The sequence below is a fragment of the Myotis yumanensis genome, unplaced genomic scaffold, assembly GCF_028538775.1.
Source record: "Myotis yumanensis isolate MYYU_CA2020_CCGP unplaced genomic scaffold, mMyoYum1.0.hap1 SCAF_3, whole genome shotgun sequence".
Classification (NCBI taxonomy): Eukaryota; Metazoa; Chordata; class Mammalia; order Chiroptera; family Vespertilionidae; genus Myotis; species Myotis yumanensis.
The window spans coordinates 138,796,450-138,822,145 of NW_027223754.1; the positions used below are offsets into that span (position 1 = coordinate 138,796,450).

Consider the following 25,696-nt stretch of genomic DNA (forward strand, 5'->3'; position numbering starts at 1 on the left):
CATAGTGACCGGTCCTTTTGCTGTTCGGTGGATTTGCATATTAGGGTTTTTATTATATAGGATGGGGAAAATAATTGTTTTCATCTAATAGAATTTTTATAAGGCAGAATTGAGGTTTATTTTACAGAGTGCGTGGCACATATTTCCATGCTACATGCTCTACAAACAGCCCTGGCTGGTTTGGCTCAGTGGATAGAATGTTGCCCTGTGGACTGAAGGGTCCTGGGTTTGATTCCAGCAATGGCACATGTTTGGGTTGCGGGCTCAATCCCCAGTAGGGGACGTGCAGGAAGCAGCCGGTCAATGATTCTCTGTCATCATTGATGTTTCTATCTCTCTCTCCCTTTCCCTTCCTCTCTGAAATCAATAAAAATAATTTTTTTTAAAAGCTCTACAAATATTAGCCATCAATACCATAATTATTGTCATTTACATGATGTGCATCACTGTATGTTCTTAAGGGTTCTCTTCATACGTTTCTTGACATATGACAATGACTTTATGTTCAATCTGCAGCCACATGAGAAAAATATAGTTACTGGACAGCATTTTTTCATCATCAATGAATATTGCTTGTGCCATATTTAACCAACTATATTAGTACTGGTTGTTGAGTTTCTTTGGTGGTTGAAGAGAGAACACTGATATAACTACTACTTTTTCAGGCCACGGCTTTCAAATATATTCCATACAGTCCCAGGTCTTTAGAGCTGCTAATAGGGGTATCTTGGAAGAGTGAGTGAAAGACACCTTTAACTCACCACAGCAGCTCTGTTTTGTTTTATATAGTATTTTGTTTTTGTTTTTATTTGAACAAAGAGATCCTTGGCTAAAAAAAGTTCTGAAGACTATTGCTTTGTAGATCAGTTTCTCCAAGAATGGCACAAGAAATACAGTGTTTGGTATAACGTAATATTTATAATATGATAATATCTATACAGTTGTTTCTTGCATAGTATTAGACACTTTCAAATATGAAAGATACAAATATGTATGAGAAATTGTTCTTGCCTCTGAGGAATTTCCATTTCAATGAGAAAGACTAGTTAAACAAGATAAACCCAAACCAGATAACCAAGACATTTAATGAAGAGCTTTGAAAGGCTGGAGGAAGACTTAAATATTTCTGCTTTAGGAAATGATGGAACTTCTCACTTAAGTGAATATTTGAATTGGCTTGAATTAAAAAAAAAAAAGAATGTGTTAGGGTTAATAGGAAAGGGAGTCCAGGAAGAGAGAAAGTATGAGAGAAGACCCTGGAGGTGAGAGTGCTGGCTGGTTTTGAGAGATTTTTTCAGGAGGAGAATTAACAGGAGTTGAATGCAGGTATAGAACTGGAGACGAAACATATGAGGGAGACAAGGATAACAGTGAGAGTTCTTATTTGAACAGCTAGGTGAGTGAGAGCTCCCAGGGAGAGCATGTACATTTCAAAAGGAAAAAGTGTTGAAAATGGAAAGTTGTAGACAGGGACCTCTACCACTCAAGGGAAGGAAAGGCAATGAAAAAGGAGACCAGCCAATAAAAGAGAATAAGGTGGACAGAAAGGAAGAGCAGGACATGAGAGGAGAGTTCTGGAAATTAAGAGTTTTCAGATGATGGTGGCTGACAATGATGACAATGCAGAAGTATGTGAATGACTGAGATTGAGAATAAACCCCATACCTGCACATCAAGAAGTATCTGTGATTTAGTTAAAACAATTTTAACAGTATTTGGAGGATAAAAAAACAGAATGGAAGAAGCTGGGTTGTCAGTTTGGTGGAGATATGGAGGAGGAAGAGAGAACGGTAATTGACAGAGGAGGTAGAGGTAAGAAGAAAGGTTTAGAGAATGAAAAGAGGAAAACTGACATTTCTTAAGCACTTTGTGTGTGTGGAATTTTGCTAGGAATTTCAGATGTGTGAACCTTGAGCATGCATATGGATTAAAGGAATGAGTAAGACAATAAAATTACAGGAGGTTTTTTTTATTTTTTATTTTTTAAAGGGAAATTAGAGAAGGTGGTGGGAAAAGGAAACATTGAGAGGGAATTCGTCTTTCTTAGAACAGGCATATTGGAGTGGATTTAAAGAATGGAATGCTTAAATATTTGATGGCAAAGTTTCTGGAACTTTCTCCATTTGGGTGTCTGACCTGAAAAGAGGGCTTTTATAAAATAGAAATAGACTTGTTAAAAAAGACAGCTTGAGTTTAATAATAGCTAACATTTACAAAATGCTTACTCTGTGTCAGACACTCTGCTAAGCACTTTATATGCAATGGTGTCTTTACACAACAAGCCTATGATGGAGATATTCTCGCCCCCCTTTTATACAGGAAGAAGCTGATAACAGAAAGATTAAGTGACGTTCCTGAGGTCAAAAGGCTAGTATGTGGTGGGGCTAAGATTTGAACCCAGGCAGTCTGTGACCAGAGTTTGTGGTTTGAATCCCCGTGTTGAACTGTCTATCCAATAGTATTTCTGCATGAATTACATAAGTACCCTTAGTCCACTTGCTCTTATTCTGGACTAAGAGTCAGGACCGGCTATCTGGTTTTCTGCTGTGCTTAAGGAAAGGGGCACTCTACTTCAAGAAGCTCATGAATATCAAAATCTTAATCACAGCTATTCAGATGACACGCGTTCATGCTTTACAAACCAACCATGGCCCTCGTCATATAAAAATCAAAGTTGCAAAATAAAGAAACATTCTGAGGAACCTTGTCTGCTTCATTTAGATAACAGTGTGCAGAATGAATTGAAAGATAAAAATGCTCCACATTCACCATTTCCTTTTCCTTTTTTTAATTTTAAGCCCCGTGGTGTTATGGATGATATCATCAGGCAATTTGGTTTGAATATGTTCCATGCTGGACTGTGCAGATTACCCGACTAATGACATGCACACTCCTTGCCATTGTGACACCGCTCTTGTCACAAGTGGGAATTTCAAGTGACAGACTAAAGCTGTTTGCTATCAATTTTGCAAAAAAACCCACATCTGCCAGATAACAAGATTTAGTTCAGAGACCGAAATCGATTAATATTCTAATTTGTTACCTGTCATTAGAGTCACACTGTGTTGCGCCAAGTCAAAAGTGATAACCTTTATATAACATATGCTCCAAAAGGAATGTGATTTGGGGATATATTTTATTTTTGTTTAATGTTGTTCCCTGTGTATAAATCCCATTAGACATTTCAATTACACTGACAGTAAAATTGTAATGGATTAAAATGAAAGTGTGAAATGTGCAGTTATATATTTTTAATAAGAAGGCATGGCTGTACTTATGATACTGTTTTTCTAACACTTATTTACCATTACCACTTCAATATTTTAGGTATTTCACTTGCTGTTTCCTGTTAAGTCAAGGAGAAAACTAGCAACATATTATCTCCATAGGTGTTACCCGCATCCTCTGACAGTGTATTACTCTAGGTTGCTGGTCAAAAGCAAATCTCCGTGGAGAAGACTGATTACCTGGTTTGATTTCCAGTGCCCACCGAAGGGACACAGAAATGGGACAATGGCTTGGAAAGGAATTAAATAAAGTTAATTCCTTAGAGCCAAGGGAGAGAAAAAAAGGGAGTTTCATAGCTAATTTTTTCCAGTTGATTGTTTTCCAACTGATGAACAGGGAGGAATAATATAAAGTAATACCTGGCTCTAAGTAGGAAAGGCTAAAAAATGGTTATCACTAAAAATATGGAAAAAATGTGGTGACACAGTCAAGCACTGTAATGATGTTTTTCTTAATATTATAAATTAAAAATTTATAATATACCTTAACTTTTCAGCATCTTAAGGCTTCAAAATCTAGGAGGGTGGTTCAGGATATAAGTTAACTTAAAATTCATTCATTCAACAAATAGATATTGAGTGGCTCATATGTGGCAGGCACCACCAGGGATATAAATATGCATTGAACAAATCCAACTTTTGTCCCTCATAGAGCTGACATTACTTTGGAGGGAGCCAAATGATTTAAAAGCAAATTATCACATGATCTCACTCATTTGTGAAATTTAATGAACAATGTAAACTGATGAATAAAAATAGAGCCAGAAACATAGAAGCATCATACTGACCATCAAACTTCAGAGGGAAGGCAGGGAGGGAGAGGATGGGGGTCAGAGATCAACCGAAGGACTTGTATGCATGCACATAAGCATAACCAAAGGTCACAGACACCAGGCGGGCGAGGGCATGTGCTGGGTGATGGGGGTGGTGGGGGTGGTGGGGAGAGGTCGATTGGGAAAAAAGGAAACATATGTAATACCATATGTAATACTTTAAACAATAAACAATAAAAAATAAAATAAAAGCAAATTATAAAACACAGCATTGTAAATGGTGCTAAGTAATATGGTAAGAAATAAAAAGCAAGGGGAAGGACAGGAAATGCTGACAAAGACAGGGTGTGATACATGGGTCATAATGTAAAATTGCATGGCTGAGGAAGTTCTAACTAAGAAGTTGACATTTGGGAGACGAGAGAATGGGTTATGTGGATACATGGAAAACATTCAGTCCCATAGTTATCAACATTGCCACGCCTTTCATATTGTTTACTCTTCCAGAGAGGGAGATGGTATTGAGGACACGGCAGAATATGGATTTGATTTGGTTATTCATTGCTTTCTTTGCTTCCTTATAACACATTTCTTTTAAAGTAAACATTTTGATAAAATATTCAAGTGAGAATTTGCCTCCATGATATATGTATTTGGTTTCCGCCAAGTTTTATCAAAGGTATCTAGATCAGTCCATCAGCTCAGCAGCAGAGCAAAGAAGAGAACTGGGAGCCTGCATTTTCCATAGTAGGGCTCTATCTACTGGACCAGGTCCATCCCACTGGGTTATGGATCTTCTTACTAAGAATGGTAATTGCTGACAACTGTGCAAACAGTGTCTCTCAGATGAACTTGAATTTCTTAAAGGAGGACAGACAGATCAACAAGTTGTTAATTACTTGAGGGATAAGAAGTTGATTCCTTGTCTATTTTTATTTAGTTTCTCAGTGTCCTTATAGAAAAATTCTCTTACAAATTTTATAAATCTCTCAACTGGATCATTGCAACAGCCTGCTTTATATTCTACCTTTGCCCTGCTCAGCACATTTTCGACACAACAGCAAGATGATTTTAAAGAAAAACCTAAACCAGATCCTGGGACACCTCTGCTCAAAACCATGCAAAAGCATTTTATTTCACTCAGACCAAAATCCAAGTTCCTTAGAATACTCCACAAGGCCCCATGTGATCTGGCCTCTGCTACAGTACAGATTCATCTTTGTCCCTCTCTACCTTGTACTTAAGGCACACGCAGCTCCTTGCTGTTCAGGCAGATTCTCGCCTAAGGGCCTTTGCCTGTATTCCCCAGGTTATTATAACTTTCTTCCCTAATTCCTCCAGGTTTCCTTAAAAACCAGCTTTCATTATCCTACATAATAACAACCTTTCCCCTCCCTATCCCCTTTCTGATCCCATTTACTAGTCTTTAGTCTTCCTTACATTATTTATTACTAAATAATGCATTATATATATTTGCCTGTTTATTGATTTATTACTTCTTTCCCCCACTAGAATATAAGCTTTGTGAAGGCCAAAACCTAGATTTCCCAGCACCTAGAAAAGTGTTAATACAAAGTTAGTGTTCAAATCTGAAAAAAAAATAAACCTGTAGCTTAAAATTTATATTAAATGCCATTGTTTGGACTTAGTGTTATACAAATAAGTGGGTACAAATTATTTATTTTCTAAAGACAAAGAAAAACTTTAACAACTGTGCAAAAAAGTTTTGAAATATTAACAAACGAAGAAAAGAAGATCAAACTTTGCAATTGGGGAAGTGCATTTTAGTTACCATTTAGAAATAATCCTTACAATGGAATAATTTCATACCCACAAATGTAAAATACAGCACAACTCTTAAGCATTAATATTCCAGAGAGAAACAGATACTAAAGAAGATAAAAAAGAACCCACTTACATTAAATACAAGATGCATATTTTTGGCAATATCGCAGTTCCAATAAAAAAAAAATCAAATGTATGTTTATAATATGTTAGAAGGGATTCTGCTTTCTAATGAGTAAGATCGAGTAAGATGATTTTCAGCCATTTATTTTTCCTGAAGTAACAATGTGTACTACTCACGTGGAATTTTATGTAACTCATTCATGAACTTCTCCTTCAGCTTAGAAAAGGCATTTTCCTTTCCTTCTCCAGGGCTGGCTGGCTCTGTGGCATTATTTGGTGTAATAGTCACAGCAGTGGTGACAGGCGGGGCTGCCAGGGCCTCAGGATGACTCTCGCTCACCATTTTAGGTTCAGGTGAAACTGTGAAGAGAAGGAAGCAAAAAAGAATAATTCAAAATGGCTTAACTGATCCCACATCAAAGGTATACCAGGGATGAAAAAGCATCAGAGGGTGCACCTGCTCATGGGGTAAATGGTCTATCATTAGCATATTACTTTATGTTGCTTCATGAAATATTGATGGAACCACAGTGGAGATTCTCTCCCAGAAGGTAAGACCAGACAGTTACTGAAAGCATTCTCTCCCAACAATACCATGTAAACTCTCAGTCTATTAGTTATTTATATAGGCAATCGTTTGCTGTGTAGATTTAACTTTGTAACCCATATCTCACTGAAAGGTGTATGCAACGATTGCGGACAACAATACAGGTTCTATGCTCAAAACATTCTGCATTTTCTAAAAGAAAAAGACAGATTGAATATTTATACTGGAAATGTTGGTAAATGATAACATACATTCAAAATGTTAGTGAATTTTAAAATAGTTATGAAGACTACTGTTAAAATAGTGTTACTCTAAGATGTCATAAATGTCATACTGAAATTAATTCTTGAATCTGGTTTATTGATGGTGCATTTTCCTCTCAGTCTTTTCTCTTTTTTTTGACATTTACTGCGAACAATACTCTGTTCAATAATTTACTTGTGAATTTATTGAAGTCACTGTATATGTGGTATGATTGACTATATATGCCAGGCACTGATGAAGAAACATGGCTTGTCTGTTTAATTATTTCCATTTATTTAGTTTGAATATATTAATGAATTATCTTATTAACTTAATTCATTCAATTATTTTACATGTTTTTTTTTATCTCCAAAATAGTAAAAAAATTAATCCTAAGGTAGTTAGTGAAAAAAACTTTTAGCTTTGAATACAGAAGATATCAGATCAGTTCTAGTCCTCTTCACTAGCTAAATGAATTTTAACAAGGCATTTGACCTCATTTAATTTGCCTTTTGAAATATGAAGAAGTAAAACCTGTCCTGCCTAGATTTTTCTTAGTATACATAACATAAATATATAATATTGTAAGTATATATTTATATTCCTAAATATAAGGAAGGCTTTCTAAAGGGGTTGAATTAAAGTCATATTCTCCAATTTAAACATATTCTGGACTTTGTGTGACTTAAATTTCAGGCTGTGCTGGTGAGAGAGTGGGCATGAATTTGGGCAGAAATAGGCAAATACAAACAGGCCTGGGCGTGAGTAACCTGATAGTCTCTGCAGGGAGGTTTATGGAACCATAAAGCTCTTTTTCAATTTGCAAGGAAATGGAGATAATCCACAAACATAAAAGATTTTTATAGAATTCAAAGCTTTTGTGAGTTAATTATCTATACTTCTGTATTTAGTGGAAGTACAATTAAAAGAAGAATAATCTCAAATGTATGGGGTTATTACTAAAATCTTAAACAAAATCCAGATATTTTTGGATATCCTACAAGGAGATGGTGGCTGAGGCTAATATCAACACACAGGTAATCAATTCTTATTTTATAATAGATAGTTCTTTCTTTTAAGCTTTACATTTTCCACTAGTAGCTACTAATATAATCCTAGAGGGTAGAATCAGACAGATATGGGTTCAGATCTCTGTTCTTCAGTTTCTCCATTTGTAAATGAGCATAATCATACCAAATATATGAGGTTTTAATGAGTATGAAGTGAGATAATTTATGCAAAGAATTTAATACAATGTCTAGCATGTAAGTTCATCCCATCTATTCCTTCCCATTTTGAGAGATAATATTGTTTTTCCATAGCAAGACTAAGAATAGTTACATGGCTCTTGAAAATTCATATCTGTGGATATAAGATGCTTATCAAGAAAAATGTTGTAGATGAAAAAACTTGTTAATTATTCAGTCCTGACAAATGTGACGACTTTATATTCTCTTATGAACTCTAATGCATGTGGCATTACTTGCTTATTCAGAGAAAAATTTATATTCTGCTCAAATCTTGATAAAATAATAACCTACTGTTATTGAGTACCTACTAAGTGATTTCAATACATGAAATCATATAGTTCACATACCACTCCCATTAGACAAGTATAATTAAAATTCATTTTACAGTTGAGGAATACAGAGGTTATGCAATTGGTTCAAAGCAATATGGTAGTAATTATTACAGTTGGGATTTAAATTTAGTTGTCTTAACCACATAGTGTAAGACTTGTACACTATGTGATCAGTATCTGATAAAATTGTATTTTTTGGAAGTTTTTTACTACAACTCATAGTAAGAAGTGCTCCACTATACACACTCCTTCTACCTATGTTATATACAGAATAAAAGTTTCACATAAAAACACTTGCCTTTATAATGTGTGAAATATTTTTATATATTCAGTTTTGTTCTGTTCTTTTTCACTAAAAAATAAATTCTAGTTGTGCCCAAAAATTATGTTCATAAATTTCATAATCCATGAATGGTTTGAGACCTACAGTTTAGAAAGCCATTATAATAAGGGTCATGTTGAAATACAATAACACTAAGTGAGGCTAATAAAAACTAAATATGCCATTTATTAGGAAGCTATCATGTACCAAAAGCTATCATCAATATTTAACTATAATATCCTCAAGTCTCATTACAATCCTGAAAAGTAACTCAGTCTTATTTTATAGAAGAAACTGGGATATGGAGAGATTAAGTGATTTGTCCTACAAGAACTAGCCTGATCAAAGGTTATTTCCACCAGTCTACTCTAATAATAACATTTATGTCTCAACAGTTAAATCAGTGATAGAAAGGTATTTATGATTCTCTTTAAATTGGGTTACCAGTAAATGAAAAACACAAATAATCTTACTAATAGAAAACAGATTACTTAATTTTAGAGGTATAGTCATTTAGTTTGTTAAAGTGGAATTTACCAACCTGGAATGTGCCAAGAGAATTATTGAACTAGAGGCCTGGTGCACGAAATTTGTGCAGGGGGGGGGAGGCTCAGCCCAGCCTGCCCCCTCTCCAATCCGGGACCCCAGGGATCAGACCTAAACCAGCAGGACAGCCCTCTCACAATCCTGGACCACTGGCTCCTAATTGCTCATCTGCTTGACTGCCTGGTCGCCCCTAACTGCCCCCCGCTGCTGGCCAGGTAGCTCCCAAATGCCCCCTCCCTGCTGGCCTAGTCGCCCATCACTGCCCCCCATCCCAGCCTAATCACCCCAAACTGCACCCCCTGCCATCCTAGTCTCCCCTAACTGCCCCCCACTGGCCTGGTCACCACTTACTGCCCGCCCTGCTGGCCTGGTTGCCCTCAACTTCTCCCCCCTGCCAGCCTGGTCACCCCACACAGCCTGCTGTTCAGTCATTTGGTCATCCCTCACTAATCCCCCTGCCGGCCTGGTCGTAGGCAGCCATCTTGTGAGGGTTAATTTGCATATTACCTATTTATTATATAGGATAGAAAAAAATTTCTTCTAGAAGTGCAGTACAAGGACATGAGCAAGCAGTGCTCAAAAAAAAAAAAAATAAATAAATACAAATCCTTCCTGACCAACCTTAAGTGTTTGATTTCACAAATAGTCAATGAACTGAAAGTTAAAATAACAATGAGAAAATATATATTAATTGTATTAACATGAAGGTAAGGGTACAAAAAATTGGGCAATTGGGAAAGACAATTGGGAAAGACAATAGATTAGAAAAATACTTCATGGAGAATCAAGTGACAGAACAAATCCAAAGCTATAGAAGTGCTCATTTTTGTTTCCTAGGAATTTGCATTAAAGAATTAACCTTAGGTGCATAAACAATTTAATATAAAGATGTTTACATTATTTTTAATATGAGAGTACCAAAAACTACTTAACAGAGAGATTCTTAAATTATGGTAATCCTATACAATAAAGCCTAATATGCTAAGTGTCCGGTCAACCGGTCAGCTGTTCAACCAATTAAAGCGTAATATGCTAATGATAAGCTAAGGCCACTCAACCACTCACTATGATGTGCACTGACCACCAGGGGGCAGACAGTCGACTGGTCAACCAATCACTATGACGTGCACTGACCACCAGGGGGCAGATGCTCCAACTGGTAGGTTAGATTGCTGCTGGGGTCTGGCCGATTGAGACTTAGCGAGATGGGCTGGACATGCCCTGAGCCCTCCCACAGTTCTTCCTGGCTGGCCAACCTCCCACATCCCTCACTGATGGGGTCCCTCAGTCTGGCCTGCGCCCTTTCACAATCCGGGACTCCTCAGGGGATGTCAGAGAGCCAGTTTTGACCCGATCCCGCAGGCCAGGCCTAGGGACCCTTAATAGTTCAAGAATTCGTGCACTGTGCCTCTAGCCCTTAAATAAAATAATATTAAAATAATCTTAAATGTGAACAGTTACAAAGATGGAAATACACTAGTGTGCTAGATAAAAAATGTTATGAAACATTATATAAAGCATGTCCACATTGTCTAAATAAAAACTTTTGTTAAAAAGATTTGAGAGATACATTTAAAAATGTTAACCTTGTGTTAGAATATTCACTTTCTCCTCTGTATGTTTACATTGTCAATCCTATATAATAAAAGGATAATATGCAAATTGACCAAACGGTGGAATGATCGGTCGCTATGACATGCACTGAGCAGGCAGGTGAGTGGTTAGGGATGATCAGGCAGGCAGGCAGAGTGATTAGGGGCCAGCAGTTAGGAGCGAGCAGGCAGGTGAGCAATTAGAAGCTAGCGGTCCTGGATTGTGAGAGGGATGTCCAACTACCGGGGATTGGGCCTAAACTAGCAGTTGGACATCCCCTGAGGGGTCCCGGTATGCAAAAATGTGCAGGCCAGGCTGAGGGAACTCCCCCCCCCCCCCCCCGTGCACGAATTTCGTGCACCAGGCCTCTAGTATATCATAAACCCGAATTATTTTAAATTACACACAAAAATATTCCTGTTTTGCTTCTGAGAAAACTGGGTCTTACAGAAGAGTTTAGTTTCCTAATGCTAGATTTTCAAAAAAATACTTTAATAAACTAACAAATGAAATAGAAACAGATTCATAGTTACAGAGAACACAGAGTTGTCAGAGGGGAGGAGGGTTTAGGGGCTGGGCAAAAAAGGTGAAGGAATTAAGCAAGAAAAAACCCCCACACAACATAGACACACACAATAATAGTATGGTGATTACCAGAGGGAAAGGGGTGTGGGGAGGTATTAATAGGTAAAGGGGGGATAAGTGGTAATGGAGGGAGACTTGACTTGGTGAACACACAGTACAATATACAGATGATTTATTATAGAAATGTACACCAAAAACTATATAAGTTTATTAACCAACGTCACCCAATAAATTTATTTATATACTAGAGGCCCAGTGCACAAAATTTGTGCGGGTGGGGGGCATTCCCTCAGCCCAGCCTGTGCCCTCTCGCAATCCAGGACCCCTCGGGAGACGTAGCAGTGCATCAAGTGGCAGGCAGCCAGGGAGGAACCCGAACTGGGGCTGGGAAAACATTTGTATTAAAAACCATGGATCAAACTTTTAAAATGGCTAGCTACTCCTACTAGAGGTAAGAAAACTTTGGTTTCCCAACTTCCAGTTTTCAGGTGAATTATCTCCTATCTCTTTCTGATTCTCCAATGTTCATCTCCTCCATCCCTATCTCCCCAAGACAAGCAAAAACTGTTTCTCAAGATTCATCTCCTTAAATGTAGGATATTGGTTCTAATAAGAATTTAGTTATTTTCCCATATCACTCTAATTTTAATTATTTAAAAAGAAGAAGAAGATTTATTTCCAAGGTGGCCCAACTTGTTAAACATACATCCCTTTTTTTTTAAAAAAAAAGCTTTGCTGTTTATTATTCTGAGTAGAGAGATCCAACTCTGGACCCTGCAATGGTGGGTGGGAGATGTGAATGCCAGTGCTACCCAGGCACAGCTCCTTTTCAAAAAAATTGTATTGCTTACAGGCTCTAATGATGAGAGTCTGTATGGACTGCATGACCCCCTCCTACAGCCATAGTCACAGTGGATGTAGGAGGGATGAGTAGCTGATTCAATGACAGCTCACTTAGATGCTGGTCTGAGTCCCATGACACTGTGTGGCATGAAGAGGTGAGTGAAGCCAATAAGATTCTCTCCTTCTAGAATTTAAAGCGTTGAGTACTCTCAAGATATGGAAACATAAGGAGTAAACATGCTCCTTGTCACAGAATTAAGGATAGAGCTAGAGATTCCCAACACGCCGATCTCAGAGCTCATATCTGTGACCACTGTGCACTGCCATGCCTCTGATTGTCCTGTTTTCCAGCTCTGAGTTTCAGTATTCTGAAAATACTACTATTGATAGTAATCTGAGAATCTGTACCTTATAATCAAGAAAGCACAATGAGCAGAAAAACCTATGTAGGTTCACTAGGCTTATAGTAGTTGCTGGAATGTTTGAATTTGTAGCCAGTGGTAGTGAATTCTGTTACTAAGTCTGCTCCACAGTCATAGCTAGATATGGGTGGATGAGTAATTGAACCAATGCTGCAGAGTGACATTGGGGCTCCTACTGTGTAGACCTAGAAAAATGCCCTAGAGACTGATAGTTGAGTTTTTAAATATTCAACTGAATATGTTTCTCAAAATATATTTTCCCCATATGTTTACATCTCTGAAATGTTTTTCCCCCACTTATAATCTATGACATCTTACTGTCACTGCCTGCCAGGCCTGTGCACACCCAACCTGCTTGTTGTGCCCGTTGATGTCCCAGTCAACAGGTCACTTTAATATATTTGAGGAAGAGATCTAAATCCTGGTTGTGATCTGAAGCTTTCTACTGTAAATGGATGCAACCAAAACTAGCAGAATGAAAGTCACGTAGTTTTGAAGGTTTTGGAAGCAATAGTGGAGCAATATTTAAAGAAATGCTTTATCCAACAATCTGGATGACATAAAGGAAGACAAATGGTGTGTAAAAGATAGGCATCATTAATTCTGAGTTGAGAACAGATTTAGACATCTTTATAATCAGTTAACCAATCTACTTTGCTTTTATTTTTCCTCTTTATGTACAAGAGTGATAAAAATAAAATGTTTACATAACTTTGAATGATCTTTCAATAAATACAAAGTAAAATTTCAAGTGATATTAAACCACTTTTGACATAATGGTATAAAAAATAATGGTGCATCTTATAGTTAATGGTTTCTTAGAGTACATGAAACACAGGTTTCCTAAAGAATAAAGAGAAAACATGAACATTGTTTACAAATAATGTATTATAAAGTAATGAATGTTACAAAATTCTAAACAGAGTTTTTCATTCCCAGAAGATCAATCATAATTATATTTAGCCATTGTTAATATAAATTTCAGAAGAAATAACTAAAATTAAAATAAACCCATGAGCCAAATGAAAACTATATTTTGCTACCTTCCCCCCTCCCCTGCTCAGACCTATATTATAGAGAATAAAAAAAGAAACAAACCATATTCAAGTCAAAACCCAAGTGATTATTTACTGTAATAATGGTATAGAAAATCAAGAGGTCTTATACAAAATTGAAAAATTCCTACCTACAATAAGGAAACAAATCTTGAAAATTATGTTATAAGAGCAGTTTTGTAAAAGCATTTGATAATTCAGTTTTAATTGTTTTTCTAATCAATTTATTGTGCACCCACTTTTCTATTAATCAAATACTTTATTATGGCAGGTTCAAAAATTCTCATTTATTGCCCTAACTGATTTAGCTCAGTGGATAGAGCTTCGGACTACAGGGTCTCAGGTTTGATTCTGGTCAAGGGCATTATACCTTGGTTGTAGGCACATCCCCAGTAGGGGGTGTGCAGGAGGCAGCTGATTGATATTTCTAACTCTCTATTCCTCTCCCTTCCTCTTTAAAAAATCAATAAAATATATATTTTTAAAAATTGTTATTTATCTTAAAAGCACCACTCAGTGAAGAAATTATATGGCATTAAAGGGCCTCCCAATATTTTAGTAAGAATGGCAGGGTCTTGATCAAGAAAAGGTATAAAAATAGCCTTTTCAAATTTATTATGAAGACTTCAAGTGTATTTTGTAGTGTTTTAGAAATGGTACTGACCCTTACAGTACTTTTTTATAGAAAAGGTAGAGATAGAATTGAAATCTTGCATGGATCAATTTAACAACTTTGTATAGTAACAATGCTCGTTTTTTTTTCATATTAATTGAAGTAACTTCTCTTTAACTTTTGTATAGTAAGATGAAATTAGATGCTTTTCGCAGTTACTAAAGAGATACAGCTTAGCTGATCAAACCAATTGGCTCTCAAAATGTTTTCTATAGAAGCAACAGACAAATACTTTGGAACTTTCATTCTCCATTGATTTGCAGAAACTCAGCTCTGAACTCTTGCTGTGTTTTGAACTGTAGGCACTTGAGAGAAAATCTAAGCTTGTATTCAAAGCCCTCTTTGATCAAACTGTATTCAAACTGTCATTGTTTTGTCACACAGAGAAGCAAAGCTTTTAAATCGATCTATACATGGTTCAGATTGTGGTTAATATGATGAAAAATTCTGCAGTGTACAGTTACAAAGAGATATGAATAAATAAAAATAGTTAACGTTTTATAAGCCCATACTATTAGGCAGGCATTTTTATAAGAGCTTTAAACATACAAGATCACTTAATGTTCACAAAATTAACCCCATGAGTCAGGCAATACTATTATCTCTCTACTATAGATGAGAAAACTTGCCAAACGTTACATAGCTAATAAGTGCTAAAGTGGGGTGTGAGCTGAAACAGGCTAGTTCCAGGGCCCATGGAACTCTGTCTTGCTAATAAATGAATAAATGAATGTTGTATGAATGAATGAATAAATTATGTGCCTACAAGTATCTAACAGGATACTTGGTGCTTTGGGTAAATTTCAAGTAGTTTATTCACCATTTGTATGCATGGGGATGCATATAGGAGGTTAAAATTGAATGTGATATATGCTTTAGTAGAAATAATGAGGGAGGCTATTCTGAGATGACACATTATGTAGAAAACCATTGAGATTTAAAACATCTGAATATAGTAGGACCTGAAGTCTAAATTTATATGCTAAATAATCTGATAAGAAGTACAAAAAGTGGTGATTTGGCTTATTCTTCTTGAATTCTACATTTATTGTGTGCTAATTAAGATGGGGACATGAGACATGAATGAACAATACCCACAATTTACAAAATAATAAAAATCATGTGTTAGTTGCTTACCAAACAGCTGTTTCTTCCTTTTGATTTAAGATTAAAACCTTTTTTTTTTAGGCAACTACTGCTCCTTATCCCCTACACATAAATTTTATTAGTTTATATATAAATCATGGTAATCCACTCTTTTTGCCAATGGTTGGGTCAGGCAACTGCATATGATCTAATTTGGGCCTACTGTGATATAAGAGGAAGTCTGTTGAGTAAGTTCTGGGAAATTTTTTTTCTAACTCTTAAAAATGTATATACAGGAAGCAATGTCTCTGCTGCTGGTGGTGTTTGAGTGTGGTACTTGGAATTGCTTGTGGTCATGGTGAGGTTGTGAGAGAAGTTAGTGAAGCAGCAGGCTGACACTTTATGGATGACAGAACTGAAAGTTTGAAGTTACATGACTCTCATGATGATATCAAACTGCTGTATTAACCAACACTATGAACACCACACTTTGGAACTTCTTACAATGGAAAATAATACATTTTTTCTCATTTTGGCTTAATCCATTTTGTGTTGCATTTGCTGTTGTTTGCAGCCAAAGGCTAATCATATGCAAACACTTCATCATCTGATTTCCACAGTAATAAAAAAATTACTTTCTCTATAGCCTTATTTTCTACTACGCTATGTCAACTTGGCTTCTTGCTAATACCCTTTTCCTGTGTGTGCCTTGCACCCCTAGTTTTTAATTCTTAGTAAGTCTAAGAGACACTCATTACATTTTCATACATTCAGAGCAGGACAGTACACTCTTTACATCCTATGAATTATGGTGAAGATAATTGCCCCACATCCTATGGTGCTAGATAAATAGGACTTGAAATACTAGAATAAGAAAATTCGTTTTTGATTGGTTTCACTTAATGCAGAGGTTCTCAACCTGTGGGTCGCGGCCCCTTTGTGAGTCGAACGACCCTTTCACAGGGATCGGCTAAGACCATCGGAAAACACATATATAATTACATATTGTTTTTGTGATTAATCACTATGCTTTAATTATGTTCAATTTGTAACAATGAAAATACATCCTGCATATCAGATATTTACATTACAATTCATAACAGTAGCAAAATTACAGTTATGAAGTAGCAACAGAAATAATTTTATGGTTGGGGGTCACCACAACATGAGGAACTGTATTAAAGGGTCGCGGCATTAGGAAGGTTGAGAACCACTGACTTAATGTAAAAGATCTGAAAGCGTAAGTAAGGTTTCAGTTTTGTACCTTATATTCAAGTTGAATGCCCCACCTTCTAATGTGCCCATCGTGAATCAAAGTGATAAGCGAGGGGACAATGTACAATTATGCCTGGATCCACTTGGAGCAGTTTAGAAGTAAATCAGGATTGGAGAGAATATTTGAAAGGCAGGTCCCCTATTGTGTCTATTATGTTTTGTGATCTCCAAGTGTTTTGCTTGCTGCTTCTCCTTCTTTGTGTTTGTCTCTTAACAAGAAACAGTTTATTTTCTTTCTCCAACAAGTCGATCTTTGATAAAGTTATGGATATGTCCATGAAGAATTTTTGTGTCTGTCGTCTTCACAAACCCAGTTCACACCACTATAAGAAAGTGAACTTAACACATTTCCTACAAAGTACTGAGTCACTAACTCACATTTAAGCACTATTGCAAAAAATATGACTTTGATAAAATATCATTATCTGTATTCTTTTTTAAACTTTCCTTTTGGCTAACAGTTGAGCTTAATGCCATTTCCAGCTGAGTGGCTCAATAATAAGACTGATGAATATATCGCAGTTTGCCTCTTCAATCCTCAAAGAAAGAGTTCAGTATGATAGTTTGCCTTGAGAAGCACAATCCTTTAATATCCTCTCATTTGCATCAGACAGGCATGCTGGCTTACTGACAATAATATATAGAGCTAAATTGCATTTTAATTTTATATACAGTAATTACAGACACTATAATTTCATGGAAATAAAGTCACTGTATAAGCAATTCCCTCATCTCTTTAGCCTTGTCCCCCTGAATTATTGATCAATAATTTGATATATTAAAATAAAACAAAAAGTGATATAATGTTCTAGTACTGATTGTGACCAACTTCTCTGAAAGTTGCTAGATGACTTTTAATCTCAAAATGTCATATTGCTATGACTTTTGATATTCTTAAGTAGAAATTAGCTCTACCCTATTATAAAGTAATATATATGGGAAAGATTTGCAATGTTCCCTATTGTGTAGTTCAATATCATTGATGATGAGAACCTCAATTTTGTTTCATCAGTCTCTTAATAAACTGTGACGTATTTGTTGGGAGAAATGGTTTATATTTAACTAAATGGTTTTTTCTTCCATGCCCCTTAATAGGCAACTGCTTTCCCTTAAAACAGGTAATATCAATAGCTAAATTTCAATTAATATCCAAGTGGCTAAAGAGACATTTCAGAGTGAGGGTACACTATTACAAGTTCATAGCTGAATATTATAGTGCACATAAACTAACATTTTTTTTTACTGAGATAAAAGTAAATATAGCTTATTCCTGATAGCAGGAATAAAATATGAGTGATGATTGCAATCAACTAAAAATCACCCTGTATTATAGAAGGTGAAATATGGACTGAAATAGGAGGTATGACTTAATATAGTTCTACTTGTTTACTGGAGATTTTGTTCTTAGGAACTAATTAGGGGCTTTTGCAATCAAAGACTAAATCAATGGGGGGTGGGGAAAGCCCAAACCAAAAGATTGTGTCAATTTTGTCCTCCAAAAACCCACACAGAACCACAAACAAAAAATAAGAAACAAAAAAGAAAAAGCAGGAATGCTAGCAAAACACCACTAAAATTAATGAAGTAAAATAAAATCAGACTGAAGTATGAGAGATTACTTAAAACCATGAATTTTTAATAAAAAGAGGCAAAATGTAGATCCACTGGAAAGTTTAAAGCTGCAAAGGTGAGAATAATATACTTAAAGGAATAATAATTCATAATGTAATGTAGGAATGAGGGTATAAAAATGAAGATCAAACCCAATTAGGGTGGGGGGAGACTTCCACAGGTGTGAGGGGTACAATTAAAGGAGGTCCTCCTGAGCACAGAGGAACTCTAGGATGGCCAGCTTGAGAGCAACCTCAGTTCTGACTCTTAGCTACAAAAACAAGAGCATATTATTTGCATTCTGAGCCAGTATTTTCTCATCTGTTAAAAAAGTATACTATACAACTTATACATCTCTATCTATATAAAAGGCTAATATGCTAAGTGTCTGACAGTCCGGGTAATGGCGTCAAGTAGCAACACCTGGCTTCCTCTCCCTAGCAACAACCAGACTCAGGTGGAAACATTTTACACTTTAACCAAATGTCTGTGAAGCGTTTTCCTGTGCCTCATCTCATTTGATCCTCACAGAAGTCCTGGAGTAGGTAGATAGGAGACTCTGTGGGATCCTATTTTCTTTTCATCAGCCGGAAAACAGGGATTTAGAAAGCTTAGCAACTTGATCCGACTGAAAAGAAGTAAGAAATGGTGGAACTTGAAAATGACTTCAGGTCTTCTCACTATGCAGAATATAGTCAAACACTGTTGCAGTTACTCGTAAATATTTTACCCTTTGTTCTCCCTGCATGATCTACAATAATAATCTGCTTCGTGTTGATATTCACTGCTGTGCTGCTGACAATTACCTGAAAGAGAAGTTGGGGTGCCGTCATATTCAGAAATGAAGATGGAGGACCTCCTTTTGAAAGGGACTTACTCATTCATTCTAAACCAGATCCCAATAATCTGAATGCCACTAAAATGAAACAAATCAGTATCCTGTTTCCTACATTAGATGCAATGATGTATCCTATTCTTTTCCCATAAGCTGAAAAAGGCTGGGGCACTAATATTGCATTAAGACTCAGAGATGACAGTGTAATCGACAATATTACTAGATTCAACAGATGATGCCGAAAAAAAAATTTCCCCATCAAATTTCTTAAAAGTATTACTCCTTTGGGAATGCTGTGTCATAAATTAGAATTGAAAGTAGGTGCAATCATCATGCTACTGAGAAATCTTAATAGTAAATGGGGTCTTTGCAATGATACTAGATTTATTACCAAAAGATTGCGACCTAACATAATTGAAGTTCAAGTATTAACAGGATCTGTGGAGGAGAGGTTGTTCTGATTCCAAGAATTGATTTGTCCCCATCTGACACTGGTCTCAGTATTAGAATAAGTTTAATCAAGTTATCAGTCATTGTTTTTATCAATGTTTTTATATCATGTTTTTGTATCATGTTTTTGTTGTTATATAGTATTGTTATTGTTTATTAATCAATTTATATATTATTTTCATATACATTTTACTGATTTTCTTCATCTCTGACACTTCTATTATAGATATAGGGCGAATAGCAATATTAAAATATTTTTTCTAATTAATTTTCTTTCAATGTGCACAAATCTGTGCACCAGGCCACTAGTTTATCATAAAAGTAGATGTTAATAAGCATATATCTGGCACTCAATGGTAGTTGATAATTGTTTTAACGCAAAGTTAATAATAATACTAACAATTATTATTATTATTATTATTATTAGTCTTGTTCCTGTAACAAATATATCCCTATTATAGAGCTAGATGTGGGAGCTCCTACTCTGATTTGTGCTGGTTAATATAATATTACTAGAGGCCCAGTGCATGGAGTTCGTGCACTGGAGAGGGGTGGTACCTCAGCCCAGCCTGCACCCTCTCACAGTCCGAGAGCCCTCAGGGGATGTCCGACTGACGGCTTAGGCCAGCTACCCTCCAACAGGGAGCGAGCCAAAGTCATCAGTCGGACATCCTTAGCGTTGCCACGGAGGCAGGTGAGGCTCCCACTACTGCTGCTGCGCTTGCCAGCCATGAGCCCAGCTTCTGGCTGAGCAGTGCTCCCCCTGTGGAAGCACACTGACCACCAGGGGGCAGCTCCTGCATTGAACATCTGCCCCCTGGTGGTCAGTGCGTGTCATAGTGACCAGTCGTTCCGCTGTCGTGCCGAAACTGGCTCTCCAACATCCCCCGAGGAATCTTGGATTGGGAGAGGGTGCAGGCCAGGCTGAGAAGACCCCACCGGTGCATGATCGGGGCTGGGGAGGAACGCAGGAGATTGGCCAGCTGGGGAGGGACTGTGGGAGGGCTGCAGGATGTGTCCAGTCCGTCTTGCTCAGTCCCGATCGACCAGACCTCAGCAGCAAGCTAACCTACTGGTTGGAGCGTTTGCCCCCTGGTGGTCAGTGCATGTCATAGTAAGCAGTTGAGCGACCTTAGCATATCATTAGCATATTACACTTTGATTGGTTGAATGGCTGACCGGACGACCAGAGACTTAGCATATTAGGCTTTTATTATATAGGATTTGACATGTAGATTTCTCTACTTGGAGAGAATGCTCAGGTGAGAGAATGTCATGTCCAGTCCCTAAACAAATATTGGCATTCTGGTTTACACATTAATCTCTTTTTTTAAAAAAAATATTTTTATTGATTTCAGATAGGAAGGGAGAGGGAGAGAGAGAAACATCAATGATGAGAGAGAATCACACCCCGCACTAGGGATCGAGGCCTCAACCTGGGCATGTGCCCTTGACTGGAATCGAACCAGGGACCCTTGAGACAGCAGGCTGACGCTCTATCCACTGAGCCAAACACTGGCTGGGGCTACACATTAGTCTCTTGTGAATTAGTTAGCATGAGTCATACCAAAAGATGATTTTCAAAACAATTTTCTGAGCCTATCACTTTGAGGGCCAGATCCTGGAATATGGCCAATGTTTTCTGTCTACCTCTCTATCACACCACTTCCTGGTCCCGTAGAAAAACATCATTTAGACTCAAAGAAATTAAAAAAATAATTCTGTTTCTTGATGGTGGTTGTTCATCTTTCTCTATGGAATAGGACCTAAATAGATTTTTAGATTTATCAAATTTTAAATAAAATGACAGCTGTTAACGAAGGAATCTTTCAGGATTCTGTGCTAAACAGGCTAGAATTTTTGAAGCTCTGGCTCTGGCAGGGCTTTGCAGAACACTCAGTGGTAACCATTTAGGAGCCCCAACGTCCAGGGCGTACATACATGGGAATCACCCTTTCCTAGCACTAGAGTTCCATTGTAGCTGGAAGAACCTCAGCCCAAAATGCAGGTTTCTAGAGGCCCCACGGCTGCAGAAAAGAACATGGTTTTGAGAATCAGAAAGGGTCAGGGATGGATCTAAGGATGACTCCCCAGAATGACTGGCTGACTCATGTGCTAACATTTTGGTTCCAAAATACATTTTCTTTCCACTGTTTGTATTGGAAGATGGTTCACCAGTTGAATATTTATTTGAAGTACAAAAACAACCTCCTTTCATAAATGCAAATATGGCATAGGTTAAGGGACCGGTATGTTACTAGGTTATGTGGACTGGGCCAATATATGTTTAGAACAATTACATACTAGGTAAGAGCATGGGCCTGAAGCCATCTGTGTTTGAATTTGATGTTGATAAGTATTGGTGACTGGTATAGATTTCTCCTAAATTGCACAAGTCAGTTTCCCCTTCTCTGACTGAAAGGGTTGACTGGGAACTTGGTGTACCTGGTTAGAGTGTCTTGATGAGCAGACGTTCCTTCTAGATGCCTGGGCAGGGAGCAATAGGTAGGTTAGGAATAACCTCAATTATCAAGGCCAAAAAGACATTTCTCTGGCAGTAGAATGGGTTTTCTTTCTGGCAGAAAGACTGTTCCTACTCTCCTTCATACTCCTTTAGGACTCCGAGTACCCTGTTTTGCTTCTCTTTAGGTCCTAAACGCTTCCCAGAATCCTCCCCGCATTACACAGAGCACTCTCAGAGTGGCTCTTAGTACCTCTGTGTAAACTGGAGCCAGTTGCCCAGGTGTGAGAAGGTAGTTTCCCATTAATAGATTAACTCAATGCAATTACTCTCCAGGCAAAAGACCTGATCAATCTGTTAGAATAATGAGGTCCAGCCGGAGAAAATGGTTCCTCTCTTGCAGTACATTTTTGCCAAGAACTTCTGTATTTCAGTTTTTTCAGTTCTGGTTTCTTTATCAGTTTTTCTAAAATGCTTTCTATCCTTTGGAAATTCTTCAAGATTTCTCACTTATTAAGATCACTTCGCATTGACCAGAGTTTTATGTGCTTCATCCATTTCTTTTCATATCGTTTCTACTATTTCAAATAGTTTTTGGAAGGGAGCATAAATAATCTCTTGTGGTTAATAAGCCACCAAAAAGAAAAGTCCTATCTACATGTACTTCTAATGAAAACATGCCATGCCCCTCCTTTTTTTAATATGTAAAAAGACCCTTTTATGTTGGAAAAGGGAAAAGATGAAGACATTTGTGCATGTTTACTGCATTTCTAAAATTTTATCATGATTACCTACTTATGTATCAGTTTTGCCCACCAGCTCTGAGCCCCTTGAGTTTTGAGATAAAGTCTTATTCATATTTGTATTTGCAATACTTAGTACAATGTCTCCATCCCTACCACAGCATGGTTGGAATTTGATAGTTTAAGAGAATACAGTCATGATATTTGTATAAATGAATATTGCATTTCTCTGTTATGACATAGTGAAACATGTAAACTTAGGTAAGTAAACTCAGGTGAATTTGTCCATGATTCTTCATTTTCTCTGGTGTCATGACTAGTTTCTGGATGCATTTCCAAGTTCTGTATGTTAGATCAGATTAAGTTCAGTTTTGAAGAGAATTGGTATTTGGAGAGGTGACAGGGCAATTTCAATGGTAGAAATGGAGCCTGCTTCAAATCCGGAGTGAATCTAAAGCCTACACATCATTGGGCACTCATTGTTACTAAACCCTTTTTTTCATCCCAAAATGCTGACAGTGAAGAGCGAGAAGGCAGCTGCTAGAGAGAGAACAAATATAGAGCATTCGGTGTTGAAAGAGGGGAACATGTAGCTGCAAAATCATGCTCTTATTCATAACAAGCACCCAACCAGCATTTTGCAGATGGTATGAGAAGGAAAGTCTCTTAGAAATTAGCTCGTTAAGATGGCACTTTGAAGAAGCCCAGCATCAGAGACTGAATATGGTTTTGAATGAGAAAACAGCATTACAGATGACGTAAGAATGGTGTGGCATTGAAGTGGGTCAAAAGAGCTTAGACAACAACTGCTGAAGTCTCTGTTGCCCTGAGCCTCTTCTCTTGGCCATGCTGGTTACAGATTTTAAACACTTCCTCAGGGAAGGAAGTCTAGAAGTCAGTATCAGAATGTCACTATACAATGTTTGTAATTCTAAAAATTCATGCAAGCTTCCCTCTTCTTAAAGATGTCTGGGCATTTACTGTGTTGCATATATAATTGAGGCCCAAGTCCTCTGCTATTATCAACCAGGTTGAAAGAAATTGTTTGTCCTTAAATTTCATTATTTTCTTTATTAAGAGAAGAGAAAAGCTATAGCATTTTTCCCCTCGTGATCATTCTGTCATCTTTCTCACTTACATCTTGTTTCTCAAAGCTTTTATGTACATCTCTACCCACCTGACAATTCCAACCATAGATATTTATACTATTGTATAAGCCAAAAAAATCATATTAAAATTAATGTTAAACTGATTTAGGCATGAAATTCTAATACTATCCAGAGAGAGAGAGAGAGCATGCTGTTTCAAAATAATTCTCAGTGTAATTTCACAAATAAACTATATCAATAAAATACTTGTTTTCTGTGTATTACATAAAATCAATTTATATTCAGTTATTTGGCTACTGCCAAATCAAAGTCTTTTAGAGAGTTTAGAAACAAAAGTACTGTAGAGATTAACTGTGAGATGTTTTACTCTATGAAGAACAATAAAACAGAAATTACAATATTAACAAGATAACAAAGCATTGCTAACAAGATCACTTTGATGGTGTTGGGTCACTTCTGAATTAATAATTTTATACCACTATTCTTGCAATTGATGGATTCTGCCCCCCCCATTCTCATTTACTTATTCATTAACTAAAGGGATTAGTAGAATTAATTAGAGCATGAAAGTTGATATAAGTACTAAAGCACCACAGACAAAGAGCTGAGAATATCAATTTCCTTCCTCATAGTTAATTCCTAGAATTAAATTACAAAATGGAAATTAGTAACAAATTTCTACATGATTTTTATTTAAAGGTTAAGCAAACTTGTGTGAGATGAGATTAATTCTTTCTGTTTTGGTCTGGAAATAGTTTTAATATTTAGAATTAATTTTATCTGTTAATATTATCTTGTTTTTCTGGGTGATAGTGCTTTTTATTTTCCTTTCTTGTTTCTTAGCTGCCTTATTTATATCCATCAGAGACGTATTTTCTAGCAGGAAATTATTTATTCATCAATGTAACAGTGCTACCTTTTAAAATATATAAATATTCTCTGAGGGATTACGTTTGAGTAACTCTAGAGCAATTACTCTCAGAATGTGTTTAGGTTTTAAATATTGTACAGACACACATTAAGATTAATATTTCATTTATTCATTTCCTGAAATATGGACAAACTAGTAGACATGTGAAACTGATTGGAGATTTACATTCTGGGTTGAAGTATATTTGATCATTATTAAGTAAGAATTGGCTCATCTCCAAGCTTAAAACTCCTTCTTATATTTCACCTTAAAAGAAAATCTGTATTAAAGTTCTTGAACATTTTGCTTTTTTCACTGTTTTAAATAAAATGCTTTTGACCATTTTCCTTCCTTTCTTTCTGCTTTCTCATTTCCTGGACCCCAAGGACCTCAGTGTCTTGTCAGGTTCAGACTCCCAGATGATTCTGCATGGGATAGACCTCTGAGTTCATCTAGAGCTAGGCCATTACCCTTGGTCCACCCTGATTTCTAGCCTTACCTGAATTTCATACCATGATATTGCAACACAAACCCAATCCAGAATCTCATGTGACCAGAGGATCCCAATAAATGCTATGACTTCAAATCGACTCATGTTTCCTTGATTGTAGGTTCATTGGTCTCATAAATCTTTGAATATTTTGACATATTGTATTTTTCTAAATGCAAGTGTAAATTAAGTATGGGCTCCCACCCCACTCCCTCCCCCCACCCCAGGTAAATTAAGAAGATGCCAAGTAGCACTGAATGCTTGGTTTCAAAAATTTCCAACCCAAGACCCGTAGCTGGGGACTCACAGAATTACATCCTCTAAATTAATTAATAATATTGAGCTTT

At 36.8% G+C, this 25,696-nt stretch overlaps 1 protein-coding gene across 2 annotated transcripts in view; it reads right to left on the reverse strand.

Annotated features, from left to right (window-relative positions):
• The window catches only part of SYT1 (synaptotagmin 1), a 547,526-nt gene that overhangs the window by 195,957 nt on the left and 325,873 nt on the right, over positions 1-25,696 (reverse strand). For both annotated transcript variants that reach the window (XM_070409672.1, XM_070409671.1), the window contains exon 4: positions 6,146-6,328. In XM_070409672.1, the coding sequence (XP_070265773.1) occupies positions 6,146-6,311 (166 nt within the window). In that variant the 5' untranslated portion in view covers positions 6,312-6,328. The remainder of the gene's footprint in view (positions 1-6,145; positions 6,329-25,696) is intronic.